The sequence below is a fragment of the Leptonychotes weddellii genome, chromosome 13 (assembly GCF_054177405.1).
Source record: "Leptonychotes weddellii isolate Sample4059 chromosome 13, ASM5417740v2, whole genome shotgun sequence".
Classification (NCBI taxonomy): Eukaryota; Metazoa; Chordata; class Mammalia; order Carnivora; family Phocidae; genus Leptonychotes; species Leptonychotes weddellii.
Genome location: NC_138381.1, coordinates 67,797,426 through 67,812,237, shown reverse-complemented (window position 1 = coordinate 67,812,237; position 14,812 = coordinate 67,797,426). Strand labels below are relative to the sequence as shown.

Here is a 14,812-nt window from a genome sequence, read left to right as displayed (position 1 = left end):
AACTTGTAAAACAAGTGCACCAAAAAAAGGTCACACAATAGTGTATATAAAGATAGTAAAATGCGTAAGACAGTGTTTAGATTCTCTCAATGAAATTTTTGAGTGTTCACTAGGTATCAGGTGCTACAGAGAATAAATATTTACACCCTTCAAAGGACCCTGAAGAGCTTTTGTTTATGTGGGTTACATTTACCTATATTTACCACTTTAGAAATGAAAATGGAGATTTTTCCCCCAAATATTTACTGTTTGTTTCTTTTAAAATAACACTGCTTTTGCACCACCAGTGCTAACACAATGAAAAATGCCAAATGACATCTTAGCATTATTATGAAAATAATCTGAATTTGGGGAACCCCCTTAGGGATCCACCAGTCCCACTTTGAGAACCGCTGACCTAAGGGTTGGGTGGCAATCAGGGAGAATGCACAGGCTGCAGCCTGAAGACTGGAAAGGCACTCTTTTGGGGGAATACTTATATCTTCATTAATGTTAAAGAGAGTTACAAGAGGAAGAAAGAAAAGAGGATTATAATGCAGTCTTGATGAGAGAGAAGTACCTGCAGAACTCGAGAAATGAAACTAATGTTTAGACGTCTGACCATCTTCTGGGATCCATGGACAGGGTTCTAGAACACTCAGGCTTCCACACATCCATCCCTTTCCCTGTGAATGCGGGCACCAAGCAAGACTGTCACCTCAGGTGCCCTAATTTTAGATCTTGCTTATCATGCCAATGGCTTGCTTAATTAAATACACAGATTGATATTTATGTAAAACAAATGAGAGGATGCACTGACTCATGATTTTAACAAATCAAAGAGGATGACATTGGGAACCCATGGCCACACCATGCTGGGAGGGTGCCTTTCGTTAGTGTCTCTAGCTTTAGACTCTTGATTATTCAACATTAGTCATTTAACCAAATCAGTAAAAGAGCATGACAACAGGGACCCGGACACGAAGAGTGTCGTGGGGTCATGCTGGTGTACACAAAGCCTATGCCAGGCCTCCACCCTGTGGCCCCCATTCAGAATGATGTATCATATCACACATCTGTCTGCTCTACAGTGTGCAGACTCAAATATCTTCCTTAGATAAAGGGATGGAGTCTTAAATATCAAGTCCGGGTGGAAAATCCTTTCTTCTGCCAAGAAGCATGGAAGCACCTTAAAAGCCTGGCTTTTTGTTTCAATACGACTCTCCTGTTGGCCTCCACGGATGGCCAGTGAATCTCCATACAAACACAACGGACGAGAGTGGGTAGCAAGAAAACATCAAGGAGACCAACCAGTGGCTTCCCGGCGGACCCGGCCACGCTTCCTCAATGGAGACCGCTGACTGAGCTGTGCCCCATCTAATCTGCTCCAGGGGCAGAGGCCAGAGTAACTGCTCCCTCCTCAGGCTAGGAGACGGCGGCCTCTTAAAATTAAGCCGTAATAGCCCATTTGACTATTCATTCCCTTTTATTGATAAATCAGCCGGCTATGAAGCTCGCAAACCTCCTCGGAGATCATTTTAGATCCAGCTGATTTAATTTGGCGGACGCTTACGTGGGGCCTGCCCTGGGGCCTGAACAATGAGACAGAGTCAGGGTACCGCACCTGTGGCCACTTCCTCTTCCTCTCGGAAAATACAGTCTTCAGCACAAATTCAACAAAGCCATTCAGGCAACAGCCGCATGCGGTCCATAACCAGGTTTATGGGACATAATCGAAGGGAGGGGAGAGGAAAACCCACGGCCTCAAAACTGGACCGAGGCAAGTTGATATGGGATTTGGATTCTTGCATGACAGGCTACAAACAGCTCTGAGGTTTTTTTTTTTCCTGCCATCACTTTGAAAAAGCCCTATTTTCCAAGGCATCTTCATCTGCAAGAGTGGTAGAGCCCTAGTTTCTAGACTTAGGGAGGTTTGTTTCTTTATTTTTTCATAAGAAGATGCTCTGAGGCAGTGATCTCATCTGACTAAATTAAGTCGTGACTTGCCGCTGTGAAGGCTTCCAGCAACCATTAAGACACAGCACATTCCAACCAGCAGCAAGACAGGATTTAAAGACTAATTCCCCCACAGATAAACAGCAGTGACACATGCTCTATTTTATATCCTCCTCCTCCTGAATGGGCAGGATAAGATGCATGGCCACCACCCTCCCTCCCAACTCCAACAGAGCAGTGAGATAAATGTGTCCTTCTCCGCTCCAAAGTAAAAGGATTTGAGGAATTACAGGCCAATCCCCTGGGGAGAAAAGGCTAAAGACACAGCACTAGGCACATAGCAAGGACTCATTAAGTATGGATTAGATTACTGATGTCTCCTTCTCCTTCTTTCAGAACGTGGGTGGTTTGGACGGGGTGGGGAAGATACTAATATACAATGCATTCAATATAATAGTGGCTGGATTTTAGATGCCTCCTTTAGCAGCTAAGAAATGCTATCTGGCTGTCTCTCTCCCCATCCACCCAATTCCAGAAAGCACATAAGCCTTCTTGGCACACATTCTTTTATATTCATTTCATTCCTACCTCCATATTTTTCTTCTATAGACTTATTTTCTCTTGGCCTTTTCTTTCTTATTTTATCTTGTTATACTGTTTTGTTTCAAAATGGATTCAGAGCAGTTTGGAAAGATACAAGGCAGAGGATAAATAAAGAGATATCGTGACTGTTTCTTTTCCAAACCAAGTATTAGGGGCACATGGCATAGCACACAGTGAGTGTTCTCACTGAGAAATTAAGGTTGCAATCAATATCTGACCTTGGCATAAGTCCTGGAAAATGTGAAATGCACTTGCACCTTCCTAAAAGGAGTTACTCTGTATCCCCAGAATCCTGGAAGCCTCCATGTCCTAGACTAGTCCATAAGGACCCTGGCACTGTCAGATCATGTTCCCAATCTGATTCAGATAATGGGCTTCCCAAAACCAACAATAGAAGGTAGCTTCTAAGAAGATTGTTTAAAAAAATATATATATAGGCTCCTGGGTGGTTCAGTCGGTTAAGCAGCTGCCTTCAGCTCAGGTCATGATCCCAGAGTACTGGTATCGAGCCCTGTATTGGGCTCTCTGTTCAGCACAAAGCCTGCTTCTCCCTCTCCCACTCCCCCTGCTTGTGTTCCCTCTCTCGCTGTCTCTCTGTCAAATAAATAAATAAAATCTTAAAAAAAAAATATATATATATATACACACACACACACACACACACATTACTTTTGAACAGGATTAAATCATAAGCAACGAATGTGCATGCCATCTGTAGAAGTAACCCCACTCTACATGCTTAGAGATGTTCACTGATGGAAATGAGGACCGCATCCAAGATGAATCAGAGTGAGTAAGGTACCCACCTAAGTACCTTATTTTAGAAAACACGAAACCCAATCAGCTGCATTGTGCCCTGCCCATGGAAGAGGGTACCCTGACCAGCATGCATGACTGTGCCTGTCCACTTGGCAAGTACACTATGTTACTATTAGCAATGGATTTGCTTGGCTGATACTAGCCATTAAACTCATTCGGCTTTCTGGGCCAAGTCCAGGTCCACCAAACAGCCTTCCAAAAGAAATGAGGTTTTTAAGGAGACTTCTCTGAAGGAGAAAAAAATGGGAAGATGAGCCACCCAGAGTATCCCAGTCAACTTGGTGGTTGTATTTTCCACTGTAAGTAGATGAGTTGTCATTTTATATGTAAGATTCTTGTCCGTTTTGTTAGCCTGGGTCAGTCCCCGTGAGAAGGATCAACTATGGGAAACTGAAAAAGTCATATTTTTAGACTTCCAGAAAGAACCAAGGTCTAAATCCAGTGACACCCTCGCCTACCCCCCCCAAGTTCTACTTCCTGAGAACACTCTTCAGTTGGGTAAACTGTTGTCTCTGAAAAAGCAGAGAAGCCAGGTCCCTCTGAGAGAAAAGAATCTCTCATTCAGAACCATCTTTTCCATCCAGAACATACTAGATGCATACATAAGACTTGAAGGAGAATTTACAGCTTAAAAAAAAAAAACTGCAAATGAAGGTTAACCAATACAAAAATAGAAAGGTGGTAGGAAAACTACTATAAAATATAAGACTATTATTTTTTTAACGATCACTGAAAACTAAGTAGAAGATTCAAGTAAATGGCCTTCAGCTCAAACTAAAATTTTAAATTTAATGATGATTATTTTTAAAAGAGGGAAGATACATAAAGAAAGGAGGGACTTTTTCAAGATACTAAGGAAAGGTCAGATGTTGACACTAATTCTCAGGAAGGAGAATTCTCACATAAGCCAGTTTTCTGGCCACTAAATATCTCTAGGGATCGTTTTTTCTCTGTTGGGATTTCTCCGAGTGAGCAAATCTCCTCAGCACCACACTCCTCCCGGCTGAGGCCTGGAGCAGCCTGAAGGTACCTGTCCATAGACCTACCGTGAGCGCCTGGATCTCCTCTTCCGCCTCTGCCGTGGTCTCTTCCAGTTCGGTCTTGGCCTGGCGCAGTTGGCTCTCCAGGGCTGCCCGGGCAGCCTGCAGGGCTGTCAGCTGGGACTCGCGCTCCTGCAGCGAGAGCTGCAGCTCTGTGAGCTGGCGCTTTAGCTCCAGTTTCTGCTCCTCATGCTCTAGGCTGACCTGAGACGGGCAGAGAGACACACACACAAATGCTCAGTTGACCCCAACTAGAGAGAATGCAACTCACTAGTCTAACGAGCTGAGCCTGACTAGCCGAGACGCAACCTGACGCTTAACCTGCATCTTAAATGTGGTCATGGAGTCAAATTCCCAGCGCTCAACTGTGAAGGAGAAAACGGAGCCGCTATAACACGGGTCTGACTTCAGGAGTCTCAGAAATGACCAGGAGCAAGACCATGTAAGAGAATGTCTGTACAAAGCAACCCTTACTTACAAACATTCAAAGGCCTGGGGAGGCTTCAAAAGAAAAACCACACAAGAATCTCGAGTGCAAACTATGACAATTACTTTTATTAGAAAAGCATTTAAAAGTAAATGGCTATAAATAACATCATATTAGTAACATGGACCTCTTTACAATTGGGATAAAAATGGAACCACAGAACTGAATTCTTTTTATTTTAAATGTTCCTGCTCTGGGGTGCCCGGGTGGCTCAGTCTGTTAAGCATCCGACTCTTAGTTTAGGCTCAGGTCATGATCTCATGGGTCATGGGATCCAGCCCCAGGTCAGGCTCAATGGGGAGTCTGCTTGAAGATTCTCTTCTTCTGGCCCTCCCCTTGCACTCTCTCTCTCTCTCAAATAAATCTTTAAATACATACATACATCCATACTCCTCTGGTTTGTTCTAATTAGGTAACCCACATTAATGTCACATTATGAAGGAATCATTCTTCCTTCCGTCTGCCCATCTATCCTTCTATCTACTCAATGTTTCATCCATTCAAGAAAAATGTACTCAGCAACTTCCATATAAAAAGGAATATGAAGATGAAAGACAGTTTCTGCACTTGAATTGGAGGAAAAGTGAAAACCAACCATGTATGTGGTCAAGTGTAATGGTCAGAATATGTGGGGATGTAGTGGGAACACAGTGGAGGGTAAAGGAGGTAACAACTCTGCATATGTTTATTGAAGAATTCATAGGAGCTAAACCAGCAAATAGGAAAGAAAATTCCAAGCAGAGGAACCAAGACATCCAAAGGCATGGAGATGAGGGAGACCCATGGCCTATCTATTGACCTAACCAACACTGACAAGGTTGTCCTAGCGACCAGACTCTGTGCCAGTCACTGAGGATGTCAAGCAAATAAGAGGTACTCGCCGTCCTCAGGAAGCTCACTGTCTAACAGGTACACAACGTGATGACCTAAACACGCAAGGCTGTGGGGACCTCCAGCTTAGGAGGGTCAGAGAAGGTGACACCCAAGTCCCAAAAGCTATAAGGGTGAAGAGAACAAAGACTTATAAAAGATTAAGCCTAGAGAACCAACAGGTTTTGGTGGTTAATTTGAGGTGGGGCAAGAAACAAAGGACAGAAGGTAACGCCTGAGCTTCTGGCCAGGAGAACTGCACAAGGAGAGACCTCTGCTACGCCAGGAACACAAGAGGAAGAGCCAGTCTACGGAGAAAGATAAGAAATTCCATGCTGGGGCGCCTGGGTGGCTCAGTCGTTAAGTGCTGCCTTCGGCTCAGTTCATGATCCCGGGGCCCTGGGATCGAGCCCTGCATCGCGCTCCCTGCTCCACAGGGGGCCTGCTTCTCCCTCTCCCACTCCCCCTGCTTGTGTTCCCTCTGTTGCTGTGTCTCTCTCTGTCAAATAAATAAATAAAATCTTTAAAAGAAAAAAAAAAGAGGGCGCCTGGGTGGCTCAGTCCTTAAGCGTCTGCCTTCGGCTCAGGTCATGATCCCGGGGTCCTGGGTTCGAGCCCCACATCGGGCTCCCTGCTCGGTGGGAAGCCTGCTTCTCCCTCTCCCGCTCTCCCTGCTTGTGTTCCCTCTCTCGCTGTGGGTCTCTCTCTGTCAAATAAATAAATAAAATCTTTAAAAATAAATAAATAAATAAAATTAAAAAAAAATAAAAAGAAAGAAAGAAATTCCATGCTGACGTGGTGAACTTGAGCAGCAAGGGAGACATGCAGGTGGAGGTGTCTAACGTCTACTGGGAATGGGTCAAAGGCTCCCGAGAAAGGTCTCGGCTGGCAATCTAGACCTGGGAGCCCTCAGCCAGTCAGTGACAGCTGCAGCCACGGCTGCATTCTCCCGCGAGCGACAATGGCAGCGACACGACGGCAGCACGGACATACTCGCTCACAAGGCGCCGGGCGCTCTTTCAGCTCCTCCCACCTTCATAAGAGCCCAGAGAGGGAGGCGCTACGGTCGCCTTCTTCGTACACAGCAGCCGTGGCACCGAGAGAGCACGCGACTGAGTGAATGTCACCCAGCTCCACAGTGGCAGGGCTGGCTTCGAACCCAGGAAGTCCGGCTCCAGAGTCCACGACTTGCTGTTTGTCTTATTAAAATGCCCGGGTCAGAGCAGGCTGCGACGCCGCCAGCCGGCCGAAAAGCTCCCCTGAGGCCACTTGGCAGAACCAGGGGAGGCGGGTGACTGAGCCGTGCGGGGCTGGGTGAGCAGAATGCTGTGCAATGGCAGGAGGACCCCAGGGCCCCGCACCGTCGCAACTCCACACGCTAGGCTAGGGAAGAGCTCACACTGCACGCGCAGGGTGCGGGAAGCCTTGAAGGTGGATCGAACCAGAGGCTGAGGGGCCTCGGCCCCCAATCGATAGCTGCAGGCAGCAAACTGAAAGTGGAGCCGCTTTGTTATATTTAAAGCCAAGCTCCAGAACTCCCAGGGAGTATGACAGCCCTGAGCCTCTTGCCAGCATTCTTTCTGCCACCTTCCTTGGGGGGCAAGCTGTACCGATTTAAGAAAGAAAGAAAGAAAGAAAGAAAAAAAGCAACTTGCTCCCCCTGGGGCATTTTAATTGTCCAGATGAGCGACAGATGCAGGGCAGGTGCCGAGCTAAGAGAGACATTTGTGGGAAGGGAAGGCAAAACGGCTACTCAGTGTTCCCACGCTCAAAGAAATCGGAGTTATTTACACTCACACTCTTAAGGCTGACACTACAGGGAAATGTGGTTAAACTTACCAAACAGTAAAAATATAGCCTGGATAATAAAACTGAAACCACCACCTAAGGCTTTTGGACAACCCAAAACAGAACCACTGTTGTGGGAGTATGAGAATTGCCCGAAGACTGTTCAAAACGAAGAGCCCTGCTCCCCTCTTCCACCCATATCCTATTTCATTCAAAAACGCTGAGAGGAAGAGGCCCAGGAATCTGCATTTCAACAGCCACACCAGATGATCCTAACAGAGGGGTCTACACCTGGACCGCCCCTGAAAAACACAAGACAATCCCCCCACCCCCGTCCCTTTGGAGGACTGGCCTCATTTTCACACTCCAATACAAGAACCACAGGTATCCCCAAGTTTAGTCCTCAGACCTCTGTGTGCTTCACAGTCTTTTCCTTTAAGAGAGACCATGTGCTCGTTGAAAAATTCCATCACAAACACCTGAGCACCTACCCACTAGGCTCCGGGCACTGTCTTCTCGCCCAGCCGGGATATCGTGCTTCCAGCGACCGCTCTCCTGAACTCCTCTGTCCAACCAGCTAACCCTGCCGGCTAGGTGACAGCCCCCAGCATCAGGGATTGGGTCTTATCGCCACTGCAGAGCAAGGCTGCTGCCCGGCACGTGGCAGGCATTTAACGAATATACAGTGAGTACACATGCCATCACCACCTCAATCAGCCTCAACGGGCCTGCGACTAAATGTGCTGCATTTTCCTCCCCAAAACTTGGCTGCCCTTCCCAGCTTCCCTATGTCTCTGAAGAGAACCACCTTCCATTAAAATTGAGATTTGTCTTTTCCTCTCCCACCGGCACCTGGAGACCCCGAGCCACTGCCTTGAGCAGGCCACGCGATGGCCCCGGGCGCTAAACCCCGAGCGTGGACTCAGGCAGGCGACCCTCGCTAAAGCAGGATGGCAGAGGAATCACTCTGCCCCCCAGTTTGACAGATGCACCAATGTACATAATCCTCACGTGACCCCGGGAGGGAGAGCCATCGTCATGGCCATTTGGCCAATGAGGAAATGGAAGCACAGAGAGAAAGTGGGCTGCCCAAGGTCACAGAACTCACAAGAAATGGAAGTGGAATCCTAGCCCAGATCAGGGTGGCCCGGGTGGCCCGCTCTGCATTCTTCACCACCATGCACAGTGCCTCTTGGGTATATGCTAACTGATGCTTGACACCTGGAAGGTGTTGGGGGCTCCCGACCCCCAGCGAATCCTCCTGGGAGAGGGCCCTCACACTCACCTCCCTCAACCTTGTCTCCAGCTCCAGCAGCCGATTCTTGTCACTGTGGTCTTGGTGGCTGATTTTCTCCAGCTGTTCCTCCAGCTTCCGGTTCTGGGCCTCCAGCTTCCCCGCCTGTGTCTCCAGGTAGAACTTCTGTTGCCTGAGCTCAGAAATCATCTCTTCCTGGGCCTTCCTGGTGGGGGTGGTCGGGGGAGCCAAGCGAAATCACAGTCTCGTCAGAGGTGAGCACACTCCCTCAGCAGGCCGGACAGAAAGAGAGTGAGAGGTGTGTCTTGGTAAGTGGGCATGCTCATTCCCAGGTTGGCTCTGTCCTGACCCGGCCTCGTGTGCCTGATCCCAGCATGGGGACCTGGGACCCGTTCAGTCCTCACTGTTCAGAGGCCCTTGTCTATGGGATTCAGGAAGGTCAAGGGGAATGCAAGAGACACTAACATTTCCCTCCTAAGGTAGACCCTTTTTTTGTTTTTGTTTTTGTTTTTAGTCTGTCCAAGGGCAGAAAGGGGCCTCTGCAGAGTATAAACAGGAGTGCCCCACCCGCTCCCGGAGGCAGGCCCTGGGGAAGAAAGAGCAATGAGGGGAAGGAATAATGCTATTCCCTCCACTTCTCCATAGACCTTGCTCACCTCCCCACCAGACTGCTCACAAGTATCAGAAACTGGAATGACTCAAAGACCAAAAAGCAGCCTATTGAGCCGCTTTAAGTGAAAACGGGAATGTTTTAGAAGATCTCTGAGGAGGGGTACCTAAGCGGGGGGAGGGGGGAGTCCCAGGGATGGTCATTCTTTGGGGGAGAAGATTAAGATCCAAGCGCTCCTAGAACATGGGGAGTCCTTGCAAACCTCATGCCCCTGGGCCTAACAACAGCAGCAGGACGGATGGCCCAACGAGGCACACACAAGATCACGTCCGGCTAATCACAGGAGGCATGTCTGGGGAACAAGGCCCGAAGCTCTCCAAAAGCTAACTATAAATAGCCTTCATTAGAGAGAGCAAAGTCCTCTGTCATCTGATGGCAATTTGAAGCATTTAAGAAAACCCAGCTCCAAAGAAAGGGCATGGCAGAATGAGACCACTTAAGAGACGGCAAAATTACACAGGTAGAACAGGGTCTGGAACAAACTACAGAAGTAATTAAATCTGCTCCGGCTTCATCAGACAGAAGAACGAAGTTTCTGCCCCAGGAGAAAAGACCAATGTGTAATCATGCACGCAGGTGGAATGTGAATACTTACATGTTCCTCTGGGTAAAAAGACTGCTGTTTGCCGCAAGTTTGTTGGCTTCTGAGAGTTCCACAATCCTCTGTTCCAGGGATCTGATCTTGGAATCCATAGCATTGATCATCTGAAACACAAGCAGGGACTCTGACACCTCACACACAGTTCTACCAGTGTGAGAGTAATGTGGGCCGTCGGGCCGGGGTCAAAGGCTCCCCTTGAAATGCAGGCTATCTGACCAGAGGTAACAGGGGAGCCAACTGCTCTGTACCCTCAGGGTCACAGGTCTTCCTGCCCAGACAATGGCACTCAGTGGTTTTCTCAGAGATTACACGTCCCCACACTACCTAACCACACGGAAGGACCAACTTAGGAACCCAACATTCTGTGAGTAAGCAGGCCTCGTTAAACCCCCATCATCTGCATGTAGCCTGGGCCTGCCGGAGCTTCTAACTTGAATCTGCAAACTCGTGTTTCTCATCACCCATGGGGCTGTCATTTCACTACCGTCTTAGATTCTCTACATCAAAGTTTTCCCAACCTAATAAATCATAAGACTCGGGGAGGCAGCGGGGGGAAGGTGCTGATTAAAAAATACATTTCCTAGGACCCTCCCTTAGAGATTCTGAGGTACAGAGTCCCTGTGGGGTGTGAGACCATGGGTGGATAAACAAGCACCGCAGATGAACCTTATGAGCAGGAAGTTTCTGAAACCCGTACATGGATTAGAAAGGCAAGAAGCGAGGGCAGAGAAAGGAGGCCCATAAGGAAGACGTAGGGCCACTGGCCGTTTTGTCAGGTGGCGTTGTGAAGGGCAACGTTGATGGCAGACCAGCATGAGTCCTTAAAGAAGAGCATGAAAGGCAAAATTGGCCACCCTGAGCCACCACCTCCACTGCGTTTAGGAGATGAAGGGGTTGCAGAGAGTTTGCTGTAGGCAACAAACTCCACAGGATTAAACAGGAAGAATAATTCATCAGCTGGAATGGATGCTCCTTGGGTGTGTGATTCCGGGCACGTTTCACAAACCCTCCTTAGAAAACTGGCGTTGTGATTCCTTATACCTACCGCCTTCTGCTCGCTGAGAATTTTGCCCTTCTCATGGGCCTCCTCTTCGTGTCTCTGCATCAGATTCTCCAGAGTCTCTTTATCGGCCAGGTCTTTCTTTATCTGGTTGTCCAACACCTACGAGAAACAAAAGAAGTTAGTGTCCTGAGTAGCAAAGCTGAGCGGGGAAGACTAACTAGGGGCTCTTGGGAAAAGCGGAAAAAGCGGTAAAGAGGCCAAGAAAACTCTGGGGCAAAGAGATGGACTGGGAGTCTGCTTATGAGCCAGGATGAGGGTAAGAAGTCAAGCCTGACCATCCAATGGCAAGTAACCAGCGGACTTGAACTAAGAATTTATTTTAAAATCAGCAACCAAAAAGAGGTATATATCCTCAGTGGAAGTAGACTCCAAATGAGAGAAAAAAGATCTGTCCCCAGATCTTACAATGTGCAGATGCTACCTGGGGGCAACTTTATCGTAGTCAATGCACCAGTTTTCAGAACACTGCTCGCTCTTAATCTGTATAGCATTAATCTAGGTATCTCCAAGGCCATGTACAGAAGGACAGAAAGCTGAAGACCAAGGACGTCTGTGCGACCAAGGCTGATGTTCGGAAACAGGGACAAGAGGATTCTGCCCACCAATAAAGCAGATGGAGAGTCAATAGTTTGAAAAGACAACATAAAAGAGAGAGTAAAAAAAAAAAAGTGCCTTTTTCCTCATGAGCTATCCTCATGAGCTATTTCCTCCGTTCTTTCTTCTGATCTGGCTGGGAAACAAACAAAAAAGGCACTGGAAAGAGAAACCTTTTCCCAGGGGAAGAGAAATCATGTGTTCTCATTGCCGAGAACACCACTGCAAGCACCTACTGTTCCCAAGGGGAAAAAAATAAAACAGTAATGGTGTCACCATCCACCAGCTTGATCTAATGTTCTGCAAGGCACACACAGCCCTACCAGCTGCCAAAACAACAAGTGAGAAAGAAAGACAGAGGCGAAAAAAAGGAAGACAACATCATAACTTGCCCGAGCCTTTGAGCACAATCCTGTGTTTCTCATCACAGAGAATCCACTCTGCCTTTTCTGAATGACACAACTGCTTCTGATACTGGGAAGAAGCTGAAAGAACTGGGGTCACAGAGGGGATTGAAATCTGCCTTTCCCACAATGTCTATTGTGAAGGGACCTTTGTGGCTCATGGGGACATGAGCTCCTAAAAGGAGCCAGTCAGCAGGGAAGGGGTTCACATGACAGAGAGAGGAAAGAACAGATCTCAAAGAGGGCTTTAAACTAGAACTGACTGATGAAAAAAATAGATTGGGAGTCTGTGGAGAAGAACAAAAGGTGGAGGACAGGTCAAGGGAGGAGGGGAGAAGCTCAACAGGAGAAGTGGCCCATTCTCTAGGATGTTGGGGTTGATTCTAAAATTACAAACAAGAAAAGGACAGAATCTAGGGTATGACCATGATTATTACTAAAATGGCCTTAGAGAGGCTGAAACAGGAAGCACAAGGCAAGACAGGCTAAAAAGAAATGGTTTCATAAAGATTCCAGTAGGGAAGACAGAAGAAAACAGGTCTTTCCATAACATTCCCTAGGATCTATAAAACAAAGTTCTTTCCATCTAGAAGGCTATGGAGACCACACATACCTGGACCAGGTATGCTCCTCTGTATGGGGTGCTAAGGCAATGAAACACATTTTCAGGGCGACTCATGCTCAAAATAAAACCTCAACTTTGGGCCATGATGGAGCCCAGTAAGAGGTAGAGAGGAATAGGTCTCTATCAAAAACGCACACACCTCAACTTTGATAGGGTTAAACTGGCAGAAGGACGAACAAGAAAAGAGATGCATGGGAGGGAAGCAAGGAACTTGAAATGAGAGAACCATTATAGACATTTACATCAATTTAAGACAGAACACAGCTTTCAGACAGGAAAGTCAATATACTCACCCAAATTACAGAATTAATTTTATGAATGGCTATTTTCATCGTGCAAAGGTGTCAGTGGACTACTGCATACATTCTCGTAATGTTCTGGAAGTTGGTTTATTCCAAAGATAAAAATTGGGAAGCCAGTAAGAAATCAGATCAAAAGGATTTGTATATAAAGTTTAAAATACATTGAGTAGGGGGTCACACTACAATACTTTGAAGTCACTTCTGAGTTATTTTTCTGTATTTTTCTTCATGAAGAATAACCAAAAGTAACACCAGGGGTTAAAAAACAAACAAAACAAACAAACGAAAAACGAAGGTACCAGGGTGGTGAGGATGATGATGCTGTGCTGTGTGGGCATATACATGTTTGGTTTTCCAAAAAAGGAACAGAAAATACCAACAAAATCTATTAACAGGATCATCACAAAAATTAAAAGCCTCCTATATTGTCTGATTTGGAAGGGGAAGATAATATTTAAGATGTAATGACCAATATCTGATTCTCAGGAACACAAGAACTGAGTTAAAGGCTTGGTACAAAGTCATAATGAAAATGTGATGTGATTTTAAAAGGAAATAAATAAGCTGGCATTTTTTCTGATTGCTCAATTTATTAATAACTGAATTGAAATTATAATTTCAATAATCAAAATAATAATTGAATTTAATATTTTATACAATGGGCTAGATTATTTAGGCCAACTCTTCTATGGGAAATGATTTAAAATGCTAGATAAAATATAGAAAACGTTGTCCCAAAAATTGGCAAGAGACTAAGAAATTAGAAACTAAAATTCTAAGTGACAGCAGAAACCTAGAGAGTTAAGATGAGCACAAAGCTGTTTTTAACTTGAGGCATTTGCTGAACCAAATAAACTTGAACTTCATTTTTAATAGCCTCAAAGGGTAAGAAGACAGAAAAGTCTAAGCCCAGGGCCACCCCCGAAGGGAGTACACATTTCCATTCAATGCCTCAAAGAATTCCCATTAATAATTTTCTAAGGAAAATGAGCAGCTGACCAAGCACACAAGAAGACAGGCACCGTGAGGGGCGCCTGGGTTGCTCAGTCAGTTATGCCTCTGCCTTCGGCTCAGGTCATGATCCCAGGGTCCTGGCATCGAGCCCTGCGTTAGGGTCCCTGCTCAGCGGAGAGCCTGCTTCTCCCTCTCCCTCTGCCTGCAGCTCTGCCTACTTGTGCTCTCTATCTCACTGTCAAGTAAATAAATAAAACCTTATTAAAAAAAAAGAAGAAGACAGGCACTGTGAAGAACAAAGAGAAACAACAGAGCAGAAACAGACCTTCAGATACATCAGATACTGGAATTATCAGATAAAGAACATAAAACAACTATGCTAATGTGTTTAAAGAAATAAAAGACAAGCTTAAAAATGAATGCAGGAAATAGAAAATTATTGTCTTAAATAATCTACTAAACTTGGGAAGGAGCCAAATAAAATGTCTAGAAACCAGAAATACAGTAACTGAAATTTAAAACTCACTGGATGGATTTAACAGTAGATTTGACAGGTAAGAATTAGTAAAGTGGAAAATCAGTCAGAACTTACCCCCAATGTGCTTCGAGAGATAAAGAAATGGAAAATATGAAAAAAATCACACATGATGCCTACTCAAAGCCTCAAAAAGGAAGAAGAAAGGAAAAGGGACAATATTTGAGATATAGTGACCAATAATTTTCCAGAATTGATAACAGATACCAATATATTTTAAAGTCCTGTATATCTTGAGCAAGATAAATAATCAATCTGCATTTAGAT

At 45.9% G+C, this 14,812-nt stretch overlaps 1 protein-coding gene across 8 annotated transcripts in view; it reads right to left on the bottom strand.

The window, feature by feature from the left end:
* Nucleotides 1-14,812, bottom strand: part of CIT (citron rho-interacting serine/threonine kinase) — a 162,938-nt gene that overhangs the window by 52,467 nt on the left and 95,659 nt on the right. For all 8 annotated transcript variants that reach the window (XM_081802077.1, XM_081802076.1, XM_081802080.1 and 5 more), the window contains exons 20-23: nt 11,114-11,230; nt 10,063-10,172; nt 8,828-9,002; nt 4,404-4,601 (exon numbers count right to left, since the gene is read on the bottom strand). In XM_081802077.1, coding sequence (XP_081658203.1) covers nt 4,404-4,601; nt 8,828-9,002; nt 10,063-10,172; nt 11,114-11,230 — 600 coding nt within the window. The remainder of the gene's footprint in view (nt 1-4,403; nt 4,602-8,827; nt 9,003-10,062; nt 10,173-11,113; nt 11,231-14,812) is intronic.